Source organism: Atractosteus spatula, chromosome 3, assembly GCF_055471065.1.
Source record: "Atractosteus spatula isolate fAtrSpa1 chromosome 3, fAtrSpa1.hap1, whole genome shotgun sequence".
Classification (NCBI taxonomy): Eukaryota; Metazoa; Chordata; class Actinopteri; order Semionotiformes; family Lepisosteidae; genus Atractosteus; species Atractosteus spatula.
In genome coordinates, this window is record NC_142708.1 from 65,625,209 (window position 1) to 65,639,663 (window position 14,455).

The 14,455-nt window shown below is 45.3% G+C and overlaps 1 protein-coding gene across 1 annotated transcript; it reads left to right on the top strand.

The window, feature by feature from the left end:
- Positions 1–9,782: 9,782 nt before the first annotated feature.
- On the top strand, positions 9,783–14,238 carry LOC148838248 (uncharacterized). The gene is made up of 2 exons (XM_088910797.1): positions 9,783–10,887; positions 12,733–14,238. Exons 1-2 carry the CDS (start codon positions 10,281–10,283, stop codon positions 13,464–13,466), a joined length of 1,341 nt encoding a protein of 446 aa, XP_088766923.1. The 5' UTR covers positions 9,783–10,280; the 3' UTR covers positions 13,467–14,238.
- The last annotated feature ends 217 nt before the right edge of the window (positions 14,239–14,455 follow it).

The following is a 14,455-nucleotide window of genomic DNA, read 5'->3' on the forward strand; positions in this document are numbered from 1 at the left end:
GGAAGTAGAACAGGTTAATCAGGAAGAAAGTATGTCAAAGATGTTCATTAAAAATTGGCTGTAGGTAACAGAAGAAAGACATGGCGAGATATTAGACTTCTTTTGCAGTTGTTCTCCTAGTGAGTGTAAAGGTTAAACAAAGTGCATTTGAAACTTTCAGCAGCAAACCATCGGCTAGGTTTGTGAATGGACATTTTACAAAATGCCCTGGTGTTGTTGAAATATGATGGAACTCAGCTCACTGTTATACCAGACATGCTGTCCAGCCTGTGACTGCAATAGCTGTGGAGGGTGTGGTGCTGTCATCTCTGTGGGGCTCAAATTGTTCTTTTCATAGACTGAGAATCATTTTTACCTCGTTCCCATTTTCAGTGTCTGGAAGCCTCTGAACAGATCTGGGTCTTGTAAAAGTAGAAGATGACAGCTGTAACATATCCCAAGAAGTTTCTGCATTCTGTAATTTGATCAATGCTTTTTCATTTCTGTTGTAGAATGGTTGTTACTCACATCAGTGTGGTCTAAGAGGTGAAGGGCTCATGTTACATTTCCTGACACAAGCTAGCATTTTGCTCTCAGTGGTTTTGACTCAAAACCTGATAAAATTCACACTCTGTTGTTGCCACATTGCAGAGATGATCATGTTTTTCCTTGAGTAGCTATGTTTAATCGCTGTGGTGAAGATCCATGCTTGGATTATTGCACTCATTTTCATAATTATAATTAGGTATTCTTCTGTCTACACTGCACAGTTTCAACCCATATTATTACTGCTGAACCTACAGTATGCTGTGCAGTAAACTACTACAGTTGTCACTATTATCACTACAGCTATCCCGACTCCTACTATTACAGCTTTCAGTACTATGACTGCGACTACAGTTATCTCTACTATCACTACTATAGCTATCACTAATGCAGCAACTATTAGAATTGCTGCTATTACTTCCAGTGCTACACCTAACACTACATGTACTTCTACCAGTAATAACAATAATCATATTCTGTTTTTAAAGGAGGATTTTGTAGTGAGAGGAGTTTGGAACATACCATCTGTCCTAACTGCGGTAGCGTTCTGCTCCCCCCTGGTGATAGACTGTGCCAGTGACCCTTCCCCTTGTCCCTTAGGCTGACCCCTTCTGGCCTCTCCCCCTATAAAAACAGGGAGGACTGTGTGGGAGCTGTGTCCTTCTCAAAGAGTAAATCTCTGTCTCTCTACCTGTGTCCCACCCTTGCCCTAGTGCTTCCCCAGTGATTAGCACTCTGTAACATTAAAGAGCAATAAAGCTATACTTCTTAGCCCGAAGAAGTCTCCTTTGAATGATTATTATGACACCTCTGCCCACACACAGCCAAACACAAACAACACACATGTACACAGACACACAACACACATTGCCGAAAGAGACCCTCGTCGCTATACTACTCTGGTGAAGATAACACCTCTTGTTGAATGACTTATCATTTGCTATCATTTTCCACTGAGCAAGACAGACTCCTCTCTGTTTGTGGTCTTTCTGGGGACCGATGCATCTGACTGACTTCAGAGGGATTGGAGCCTCATTCCCCAGCCAGTCAGTGCTAGAGCTTGACGAACGCCTGTGAACCTTTGTTGTTTGCAGTGGAGAGCGATGGAAACGCCTGCTCATTTAATACACTCACATCTCTCATCAACCGTCAAAAACCCCATCACTTTTCAAATGAGCAACAAAGGTCTTTGACAGTGAAGGCAGCAGAATGGAAATCTTTTCCTAGCACACATTTATTTTTGTGCATGCAGTATGGTAGCGTACAACATGCAATACATTTGAAATAAAAAAATAATGTATAGAGATCTGAATCCCGCAATCAAATCAGCAAGTATTTCAACATTATTAGCTGACTAGGCAAAAATACTGTTTGAGACAGCAGCTCTGTGATATAGTCATGAGTATGGGGACTATACCCAACTGAGAGTCAGGGGGAAATGACTCATAAGATCCAAGGATAATGAGCAAATGCAGAGATGGGCTTTATACCTAACACAGTGAACAGTGAATATTCCTCAGAAATTTTAATCACGTCATATCAAAACATTTCTATAATTCAGTGTGGCAAAACACACTGAACACATTAAAAAACAATAGTAATCTATGCCAAAACTATAATCTAAATAATCTATATTCTAAAAAAGAACTCTAAGGGAAATTTACCAAGGTAAACACTCTTATAGGGATACAAATTTAATTAAATAAGATTAAAAATTACTGTCATAACTCCTTAAACACTGCATGTCACAATATGACACACAGTCCTTTTCAGATGTTTGTGCAAATGAGATTACAGATGTGTGGTTATTCATAATGGCTGGTAGAAAGACAGTTCCAACCAGAAGCTAAGAGCAGAACCCCAGGCAGAGAGAAGTGAAATGATGGAAGAGGTCATGAAGGATTTTCTGCAGATGCAGCACAGTAACGGTCATCCTGGTGCACTTATGTGTATTCATGCAAGGGCAGCATGGCTGCACAGGAGTTAGCTCCTGCGCTGGGTCCCTGGGTTCTGTTCTGGACCTGAGCTTCTATTTGTACAGAGTTGGTACCGTGTGTTCTCCCTGCACCAGACATGTATGTGTAAGATACAAGCATTACTTTTTGAACTATAAGTAACATTAAGAATGATTACATATCAGAAGAGATCGTTTGGCCCATTGAACCCAATAGGCAGTTACTAGAATTTTTTTTCCCCAGATCCTCATCCGACCTTTTCTTGAAGAGAATCAACTGCAAGCCTAGGATGAGTCGGCAATGTCCGAATACCCACGTAGACTGAAATCACATGAAATCACAGATCCGGTTCAGTTGCAGGAAGTGGTTGGATGAGGCTATTTCAGGGCTCATCTCAACATCACTCAGCCACTCAACTCATGAAAGACAGGAAATCCACAAAGCAATAGTCAGTGAAGACGATATCCTTTCGGCTGGAGAAATATGCCAGAGAATCAGGAGAGCACTTTCTGAGACAACTGTCAACAGCTCAAATCTATGCCACCTGTCACCCTCCAAGCATGAGACTTAAAACGCTTTATATGTGGTATTACTGAGCTTCCACTGATGAAAATTTTACAGAGTTAAGAATCTCTGGTGAGCACAGTAATAGGCATTTGTGTGCAATGTCTAAGCACTTTATCTGTATTAGCATGTGGCTTGTGCTTCCTGTTTACTTAAGAATTCAAATATTTTTAAAGCTGCTCTTGAGTTTACACCATATTCTGCTGTGAGTGTAGTTTAGCTTTGTCTATTTTTTTAAGAGTTTCTGCGTGGATTGTGTAAAGAATTGGAGACACTTCCAAACGATGGGTAATTGGCTTCAGGGGAAACTGGCCCTGGCGTGAGTGTGCTGCGACGGAGTATCGTGCCCTGTGGCTGTTGCTTGCCTGGGTAGATTCAAGCTCCCCCATGACCCTGTGCTGCGTATGAGGTTGGGAACTGTATGGGTGAGCGTCAAAGAAGTTCAAAATTTTCAATACTCAGAAAAGATTCATATTACCCAAGACTTCAATCAAAAGGAAATTAAAATCAGAATGTCTTAGCAGAAGTGCACGTCTGTGCAGATCAGAAAAGAAATGTTATGGCAGCTACTGTACATCACACTGGGTCCAACAGAGGTTTCAGAAGTCTTCTCGACTGGAACAAGCAGAGTCGGTGGGGATGAACTCTAATGGCACATCAGTTTCTTAAAGAAATGTACAGGATGGTCATGACTATGACACAACACAAAGTGCAGACATTGTAATACTGGGATGAGCTCGAAGCTGTAGAATTAGCAGAGCTGGCCAGGAAGAGGTGTGGGCCAGGAAGAGACATTGTGTGTAGAGACAGTGTGCTCCTGTTGCTTCTGGGCTTCCTTGTTCTTTGATGCAAAAGAAGAGAAGAAGAAGCTCAAACAGCAGGATGAGGAGAAGATAAGCAGGACAGGACTGGAGATGGGATGAGCAGAGTTCATTAATAACCAAGCCACACCGAGTCAGAGTCTCTGGTGAGCCGGAGCCTATCCCAGCCTGCAACAGGCGCAAGGCAGGATTTATCTTAGACAGGACACCAGTTTGTCTCAGGGCACACACAGACACAGGCACACTCACACCAGGGTCAGTTTTCCCAGGAACCAATTAACCTACCAGCTTGTCGTTGGACTGTGGGAGGAAACCCAGAGCCCCTGGTGGAAACCCAAACAAACACGTAGAGAACATACAAACTCCACCCAGACATCACCCCAGGTTCAGAACTGAACCCAGGATCCCAGCACTGTGAGGCATAAATGCTAACCACCGCACCAGCGTGCCACCCATATTCCTAACAGTTTGAATCAAAGCTGCCCTTCATTGTGGAGAAACGGAACAGGGTCGCATTTCCCCTCGTACAATTTGCAGGGAGCCATGGATGAAGAGTTCAAGTGTGCATATACAGTGTGCCCTGAATAATCTGCTTGGCGTAGACTTTCAGAGCCACGCTGTGACCAGAGATACACAAGACGATTTTGAAAGTAAATGTCTTTTCAGGACGACACTGATTAACAGTGTATTCCTGGTTGACGGCTGGAGTTGTTAGCCACTGACACTTGTTAAAATAAAGTACTGCTCTTTTATCATAGCTGAGAAATCACCATCCACTTCTGCTCAGCAAGTGGATTTTCTTGTCAGTTCATCTGAATCCATTTTGCTGAACAGGAAGTATGGTCACAGTCGAAAGCATGAACTTTTGCAAACATTTTTTTTTACACAAAGCAAATTCTTGTGAGATGTACCATGCGCAGAATGTAACAAAAGCATTTATGGAATTTGCAGATATTTTAGGAACTGACAAGAACAGGTCAAACAAATATTTTGAAAACTGTTTATGAAGTGCTTCATGCATGTTTCTATCGCAAAATCCCACTTTTATTCACAGTGCTTTATTGTTTTAGAGCCAGCATGATTTAAAAAGCACTGTTGTAGACTACAAGCAGGAATCAGCCTAAAAAGACTTAGTCTGTTGTGTTGATTTTACTTGTGCTGAGCCAAAGCTGTGTTGGAAATAGAATTGTTAGCTTTCTCTTAACAGCACATTAACCTGCAGAACACTCTGAGCGCATCCATTTCTACAGATGAGACAAAAGGAATATTTGTCATGCTTGAGGACAATTCATATCTGAGTTTTTATTTTTCTTATTCCCTTACCAAAAACTCACTCTTGGATAAGAAAATATCTCCCTGCAAAGGAGAAGCAGCGAGAGAATGTGGACATCTGTGGTACCCACGTGACTGGAAACAGGAAATCACCCTTCCCACCCCACATACAGACACAAAGAGTCAGGTGGTTCAACAGGGCAGCTCCCATCCAGAAACGTCCACGGGGTTTAAAAAACAATGTCATTTGAAAGCCGGTTTTTCAAGGATGGGTTGCTAGCCACGTTTCTCCTAAATACTGTTGTTTTTCTTTTTTGTTGAAAGCGAAAACAAAAAATCAGTTCTGTACATTTGAATTAACCAGGCAACCTACAGTAAGTCTTTCATGTGACTACTTATCCAGGTTACTTCAATTCACCCGAAGAAGGCTCCACAGCCAAAACATTGTGTTTCTTTTCTTCTCTTTTCAGCATGAAATAAACCTTTACTTGTTCCTTTACTTCAATGCAGGCCTTGCTTGGCGCACAGTGAAAATATATCGGACTGTTTTAGAGCTTGCATAGATCTGTTGTCACTCTCACATCAGTTGGGCTATATAAACGCTTTGCTGGTGCTCCTTGTGCTAATATCTTGTCATTTGCTCTGATTTATTCAGCAAAGCACTTGCTACATCTACTATTGGCACAAAATCCTCTTCCCAGAACTAATGAGGAAGTAGAGCAGAGTTGCTCAATTTTCTGGGGCTCATTGCCCAAACGTTGTATCTGGGAGCATGTGACGGCCCTACCTGCTGTGCTTTGCCTAGCTGTGTAGACCCAGAGCTGTGCTGTATGTACATTATAATTAACCCACTGAACTAACAATCTGATCTCCTATCTTGCTGGTACAGCATGGGGCACTGCCACTACCACCCTCTGGATTTCTGCCACCTCACTGTCCTTCTCAGCAACAGGTTACTGTGCCCCTGTCTGGTCATGATCACGTGCTGTGCTCACTGTGTAGACACCCAGCTGAATGTAACCACGCAGGTCAGCACTGGGACCCTACACTCCACTCTCCTGGCTCCCTGTCCTATAATACATCACTCCTCCACACATCTGATGACTCATCGTCTCCCACAAAATGCTCAAAAAGGTCCACAATGCTCACCTGCCACTACACAAAGACATATTTAATCACCCAAAGGCACATCTGTCTTTAAGAAAGCCAAAGTGAAGAAACCCTCTCCAGCAAGACGTCATCGCAGACTCCACCTGGACTCAAGAATGGGAATCACTGGACTTAACTAACAAGCACACAAGCACATGTCCCACCAGCTACCTCCCAGCTTTCACCTTCTGAGAAAAGAGCAGTCTGAAGCACTTTAGGACTGCTCATGGTCCATGGTCCATGTCTTCGCAGCCCCTGTGTGTTCCTGTGGGATAGAACAAACTATGCATCACATTCTAGAGGACTGCCCAATGCACAGGCTCAGTGGGGGACTACACACTGATTGGCTCAGGATATAAGAAATAACTGCATTTAATAAATAAATAAGCGAAACTACTGAACTACAGAACAAATTCAACAGGTTTCCCAGCTTTATGTTTCTGGAGTCCTGCATTTGAATGCTCCTTTGCTCAGAGGAGACACAAGTGGCAGTATTACCACCTTGCAACGCGATCGCATCAGATCTCAGAAAGTAAGCAGGGTTGGGCCTGGTCAGTACAGGAGCAGAAACAAATCGAAAGAAAACAAGGTTGCTGTTTCTAGTGGTGTTTCAGCAGCCAGCTGGTGGCGCTCCTTCCCCGGACTGGATTTTCCTAACCTCCGCTCCCCGTATGTTAACTTTGGATGAGACATTTAACCGAGGTTCTGACTATTTAGTCGGTAAACATCCCCTGTCGCTGTTCCGAAGCGAGAATCCCTGCGCTCGCCCAATTTGACTCCTAAAATTCGCCGAGGGGATGAAATATTAATAACATTTGCTTTTCACATGGCAGGACCCTAGCACCTATATTTTCTGAGATCTGCTTCCCTCTGTGCTTTCCTCTCGCACGGCTGAAAATAAAGAATGAGGAAGTGCTGGCGCCCGAAAGAGAATTGTTTTCTGTGCAGACCTAAACACAACAGAATGGCAATAAACTGTGATCTCCAGAAGAAGGGATTAAAAAAATGACAAGAACTTTCAGATTAACTCTTCAAACCCTGAACACGATGACAGAACAAACACATATGTGCAAGAGGACAGAGGACGCAACACCTTTGATATCAGAGTGCTCCTTCAACAGCTTCTGTGGTTTGCTTACTAAGCGTTCGCTAGCGGCTCATAAATAGATCTAAAAATTGAGACCACCGTTATAGAGTAGGGTGTGGTATATGTAAGAAAAAAGAATGTATCTCGGGTGCCACAGCAGTGCAATGGTTAACATCGTTGCCTTGCAGGGGCTGGAACCCTGGGTTCAATTTCAGACGCGGGGTGCTATCTGTGTGGAGGTTGTGTGGGTTTCTTCTGGGTGCTCTGGCACACCCTAACAATCCAAAGACATACGTGTAGGTTAATTGGTTTGTGTGAAAATTAACTCTGGTGTGTGCTTGTGTCGAAGTGTGGCCTGCGGTGGAAAATGGATAGAGTAAGATATTTTTATTTTGAAAATCACATAAAGAGAAATTATCTTGCTCCTTTTTCTAAGTGCTTGGCTGAGGAGCCAATGGTGCGAAGCTACCATCTGTGGGATTATGACTGAACGCCTCTAAGTCAGAATCCCGCCCATACGTGCTCAATTGGTCCTATTAAACCAGTAAAGAGTTTAGTTAGGCTGTTCAGAGGTGAGTTAGAATAACAACCTGTAGACAGATTCCCTCCAGGACCAGGATGGCCAAACCCTGATTTAGAGGCAGTGATTAAACCAGAGAACCCAACATAACAAAAATCTTTTATCTGTGAGCCCACGGAACACCCTTTAGAGTCCTTGATGACTCCATTAAGCAAATCAAATACCATCACCTGGAACGGGCATACACCCATCCAAAGTGCACTAGAAACCGTCATAAAAACATTAACGATAGGAAGGAGAAAATGTTCAAATCACTCGAATACAAATTTCAACAGGAAAAAAAAAACACATTTTAAGTAGGTCCTGCAAAAATACTCTGGGAAGAAAGTTTTGTCCTGTTTTGGTTCAAATAGATCAAATTAACGTAGTCTTGAGTACATAGATCTTCCCCAACAAAAAAATACGTTTTTAAGAACGCAAATACAATATGTCGTCCTGTATTGATTAATTTAAGCCCAAATACAGTATATCTTTTAAAACGAAACAGGGTTGCTGCAGAGTTACCAATTGAATCGCCAAAACCTTGCAAACACAACGGTGACACCTAGTGTTGCCATCGCCAAACCCGCCTGCTGTTTATGTCCAGATACACTGTTACAGCGTAAAACTTCTTTCACCCGGGGGGAGGAGCGGGGTCAGATTTTAGGAACGACATGTCTTGTATGGCGTTCCACTCTTTAAAACGGGGGATCACAGGGTGGGTCCTAACTCCAGAGGGAATACACTCCTCAGCCTATACCAGGCTCCTGTTCCTCGACAGCCGGGTCTCGAATGCCGTCCTGGGCGTGGAGCAGTAGACCAACTCTTTGTCCTCGTACAGATATTTGAGGGGGCATGGGAGTTTGCTACCTTTGTGTGCTTGGAGAAGGCTTGGACCGTGTAGCCTGCGGTATTTTGTGAGAGGTGCTGCGGGGGGTATGGGGCTGTATTCTCTGTATTTCCGAAGCGAGGAGCTGTGGTTGTGTCCGTATTCCCGGCGTTAAAACGAGCCTGTTCAAGATGGGCGTCGGGCTCTACCAAGGTTGCGTCTTGTCTCCTCTCCTGTTCGTGATCTTCGTGGACAGGATAATAAAGATCAACGCGCCGCCGAGGTTTGGAGTGGATCCAGTTTGGAGTTGCGACTCTGTTGTTATCTGTGGGTGATGGTGCCCTGATTATATCAGGAGGGATTATATCTCTCGGCTGGCCCGGAAATCCCCCAGGAGCGGTTTAAGACTGTTGCTGGGGGGAAAGGAAAATGACCCTCATGATAAAGCGGTTAGACAATTATGGTGTTGATGTCTTTCATGTCTCAGTTAATTACATTACATTTAATGAATTATATGATTCAGGCAGCCTATCCCGGGAAAATATCAAGCATATAACTATTTCTGATTCCACTCTTGATGTAGAGGATCAATTCCTACTCTTGTTGGCCTTGGCAGACTCCCTACTTTCCACCGCAAATACACATACTGTACTTCCAATTCAGAGTACGCTAAGGACTAGGCTAAGCACAATAGCTTCATTTTGACCGCAGGGATTTGTCACTAGTACTTGATAAAGAGCGAGAAGTGCTTCATGAGATTCCCTTGTGTATTAATATTAAAGCTTTATCCAAGAGAAAAGGCCATTTTTGTACGACAGCGATCTCCCATTGCTAATGTAGCCTATTTTGTTACACGGTAGGACAATTATTTTATATTTGTTTGTGAATTTAAGGAAATAAAAACATCGGAAAAAAGTGGTCGTCTTTAGGAATAACAATGCGTTTTAAACTTCACACGGTCGAGCCCTCGAATCGGTGTAAACTACAATCCCCCGGAGCAAAAGCAGCCGGTTACGTCACAACATGCGACGTAGGAAGCTGCTCGTGGAGAAGGAAGAATTTGGTTTCGAGTGTTTATGTCCTGAAGACGGGGTTAAATGTGATGTTAAAGCCTTTACGAAGGTACAGATTTTTTTTCAAGGAAACAAGGAATTGTCAAGGACATGAAATAAACATTTTAGAACGCAACGGGTTTACTGAAACGGAATCATTAATTCTAGACCAAATGCCAGGAATACCGCCAGCAGAAATTATATCGACGGAGAATTTGGGCGTAAGTTTACACTGCTTTGTCAAATACATATATTCCCACAACGGTGAGTTACAGTGATTATTCAAACATTCATTTTAAAGCTGTTTTTAAACGTCTCTTCGGTAAAAAAAAAGTCTGTTTCTATAAGATATTCAGCTTAGTTCATGGTACGGAGATCGGGCGACGCTATATCAGTCCAATTCGGCAGGCGTCTCGCAGAGATCTGAATCCGATATTAACACCAGATCCCTAAAAAACCAAGAGATCATGGACGTCAGCATCTCCGTTTCGTTCCTAAAATACGAGCTCGCCTCCACCATAGAGCAGGTGGTGAAGGGTGCGGTGGAGACGGTGCTGCAGGAGACGGCCAGGGTCATCGGTAGCAAGTTCACGGACGTGCAAGCCGCCGCCGCGGAAAAGGAGAAAGAGAACGAGAACCTGAAGCTGAGGCTGGAGATCTCCGAGAACGAGCTGAAGGCGGTTCGCTACTACATGAACGCGGCGGAGATGAACATCAAGCAGTGTCTCCTGAACGCCAGCTCCAACGAGAAGCGCCTGCAGAGGCTGTCCTCCTCCGAGCCGCCGGAGAGCGAGGGCGACCCCGAGCTCGAGCACGGCCAGCTCCTGCTCTTCAAGCCCCGGACCCCTCAGGCCTCGCGCGCCCACCCCACGCAGACGTCCAGCCCCTGCGTGGCTCTCTGTCTTCCCGCCGTGCACAGGGACTGGGCTCACGACCTAAACCCCACGGCAGCTAGCGCACACGAAGACGGGGCGGCGGAGCAGGGTTTCGAAGACGACCAAGTTGTGTTCCGAGTTCCTGAAAAATCCGGGACTCCTCCATTAAGCACGGCGGAGGGTGACGCGAAAGAAGCCGGTAAGTCCACTTGGTGTTGGCGTGGTCACGTCATTTCTTTCTTATGTACACCCCCAAAGAAGACTCCACAGCCCAAACTTTTGAGTTTCTTTTCAGCATGGAATAAATCTTTACTTGTTCATTTCTTTTTTACTTTCGGCAACTTCAACCGGGACAAGGGTAATAATAATAAACTTTATTTGATATAGCGCCTTTTAAAGGTGGCTTCTCAAAGTGCTTTACAGAATGCCAACAATATATAAAACCAGTACACAAGATAAAACACAATTACAATACACAGAGGAGACCGTGGATGGTGGTACTAAGTATAGTAGGAGCAGAGGGGTAAAGAATGGAACCAGTCAAGTAAAGGCTCTTCTAAAGAAGAAGGTTTTGAGTCTGGACTTGGAGGAGTTTAGAGAAGGTGACTCTCTGATATCCTTGGGGAGAGAGTTCCAGAGCTTGGGGGCATCACAGGAGAAGGCCCTGTCACCCATACACTGTAGACAGGCTTGGGGGACAGTTAGGAGACCAGAATTAGAAGAGCGAAGGCTGTGAGGTGGGGAGCCCAGCTTTGCCCATCTATTTCAGTGTTAATGGGTGCACATCCTTTGGCAAGAGCTTAATCCCTCCATTTTCCAATTGCTATATTCTATTCAGGGTCGCTGGGGAGCCAGGGTTTATCCCAGCGTGCAACAGGCACAAGGCAGGATACACCCCGGACAGGACACCAGTCTATCACAGGGCACACACAGACACTCACAGCAGAGTCGGTTTTCCCAGAAATCAATTAATCTACCCCGGACCCCTCAGACCTCGCGCGCCCATATTTGCAATGTTGAAGGAAATCAGAGCACCCAGAGGTACATAAGCATGGGGAGAACATACAAACTCCACAGAGATACCCCAGGCCCAGAATTGAACCCAGGGCCCCAGCACAGCAATGCCACCCACTGCGGCACTATGTTGCCCACTTGAACAATTGGCCTCCTTAAAGTTCCTACTTAATTCAATTTGAGCGACACCTTGTCACTCTCTGTGCAGCTGCACAGGGCAGGATGGCTGCTGACTTACCAGTGGGGAATGAATGTAATATGTAAAACCGTGTATGCAAAGCACACCGAGATGAAAAATGAGATTCAAATGCAAACTGTAATTAAATTCTGAGGCCTGCTCACAATGTAACTCCCTCTCGGTGCACAGCTCTGTACATTCCACTTTACTGTCTGGTTTAGAGGCCTCACGTAAAGGCTTCAGGTTTAAAGTAACAAAAATGAACTCAGCTTTGAAAAGCTGAAGCCACTCGTGGGCAACATCTCAAGAGACTAAGGGTTTCTTTAGAGATGAGAGTTTTTAAGGAAGGACCTTTGGAGAAATAGTTGATCACGTGAGATCTTCAGTTTACTAAAATGTATAAATGTATAAACTGTGTTTGTTGTTTTGGGTCTGTTAGAATTTGTATGTTCGACTCAATAAGAAGCACAAACAGGTATGAATGCATCTGGAAAACTATAATCATAAACTGTATATAAAAAGCGGTTTGCTGTGAGGCAGGAGAGTAGGCTGTAGGAGGAAGCCACACAAACGTATGCAGAACATACAAACTCCATGCAGATAGCACCAAAGGAACTGGACCCAGGACCTCAGCACTGTGAGACAGCAATGCTAACCACTGTCCCGCTCAATATTAATACATCTAATTCTTAAATATCTGCACATCTTGGAATGAAAATGTCTGCATGTTACACTGTTATTTTGTGGAAAAACATGCTATATTTTAGATCCGGCTTGCAGATGTCACAGGCCTTTCGGTGCCAATCGGGAATGAAACTTAGCCAGATTGTCTCCTGTCTCTTTCCCCTTAAGAGACCGACCCCTTGGAGAAATCGGATTATTCAGGAAGGCCGAAACTCGGCTGGGAGGCGGAGCCCTGCAGGGATGAGGTGGAATTCACTCTGCCTGCCGGCAACGTCAGTGAGCTGGGCCACATCCAGGTCATCGAAGACAACCAGCTGGATACAATCCGGGTGAAGAACGAGGACTCGGAGCTGGAGCCCACGCCAGTCCCGCACGCTGCCCTCAACCCTGGGGAAACGGCCTCTTCCGGGTCTTTTCCCTACACCGAGGACACGGGCTTCACCAGCGTGCAGGGGGACCCCGAGGACGCGGGCAAAGTGCACTGCTGCGCCGTGTGCGGGCGGGGCTTCCGGCGCATCTACAGCCTGAAGACGCACACGCGGATCCACACGGGCGAGAAGCCGTACCCCTGCGGCGACTGCGGCAAGACCTTCCGCCACTTCGACAGCCTGAAGAAGCACCAGCGCATCCACACGGGGGAGCGGCCCTACCGCTGCCCGCAGTGCGGGAACTGCTTCCGCGAGCTGGGCCACCTCAAGAAGCACCAGCTCATCCACACTGGGGAGAAGCCCTACCACTGCCCGCAGTGCGGGAAGAGCTTCAAGGAGGCCGGGGCGCTGAGGACTCACCTGCGCATCCACACTGGCGAGCGGCCCTACGGCTGCTCTGTGTGCGGCAAGCGCTTCCGCTACTCCAATAGTCTCAAGGCCCACCAGCAGTTACACCTGGAGGAGTATCTATAGACCATGAGGGGGGAGATGAAGGTGTGTCTGTTTCCCAGGGCCCACCAGCAGCTGCACCTGGGGGAGTATCTGTAGACCTGGAGTGGGGAGATGAGGGTGTGTCTGTTTCTCACTCACCAGCAGCTGCACCAGGGGTAGGAGATGAGGGTGTGTCTGTTTCCCAGGTCCCACCAGCAGCTGCACCTAGAGGAGTACAGGGTGTCCAGATTTAACGACCTCAATGGGGACCATAAAACAGGGTTGTTAAGTGAATCAATGTTGTGTGGGGAATTAAATGGAATGGCCCTGTATCTATAGGCCATGATGGGGGTGAAGATGGACAGGGGGTGTTTCTGTTTCTTAAGGACTGCATCCCAGCAGGATATATGTGAGAGTTGTAAGTAAGCATTGGCACGTGGATCTTGAATTATTTATTGCACTAATGGTCTTAAACTGCCTAGATGTAAAACGAGTTTCAAAGTAGATGGCGTGTCATTTTCATTGATGTAATATGAAATCCTGTATGCAGTGGACTTGTTTGAGGATACAGGGAATTCATGGCTTGAGGTAGGTACAAGATCCTCACAAGCTCCCTGTCTCAGGGCCTTGGCAAATTTAAGCAAATCTTCTATGTAAGGTATGTAAGTGCACAGAAGAAAAACCGGACAGTGCTTCAGTAGCCTTAAAAGTCTTTATTTGCCCTCCAGATGCTTGGACCTTTTGAACTGATTAATCGCAGATTGAATTGTGCTCATTTCTGCTTTTGTAGAATGGTGAAATAAATGCAGAAAGCTACTGGTTTGTCCTTCCTCTTTGTTCCTGTCCCTGTTATTTAGAGTTTGTTTTCTACAGTGAAGAGGGCTGAACGAGGATCTTTTGCCTGGGGTTTGTTGTGCTCAGAACAGGCCCGAGAGGAGAAACAGCAGAGAGAATGCCTCACAGCCTAGATCAGAAGTACAAAACATGCAGGAATTACAGAAGAGGCGAAATGGAAGCACAATTGTAGGTAA

Bases quoted from the DNA above. Each gene is read 5' to 3' on its own strand.
- LOC148838248 (XM_088910797.1), top strand. From the start codon at position 10,281: ATGGACGTCAGCATCTCCGTTTCGTTCCTAAAATACGAGCTCGCCTCC. The intron at 10,888-12,732 runs GTAAGTCCACTT...TTTCCCCTTAAG, and splicing joins GGGTGACGCGAAAGAAGCCG to AGACCGACCCCTTGGAGAAA.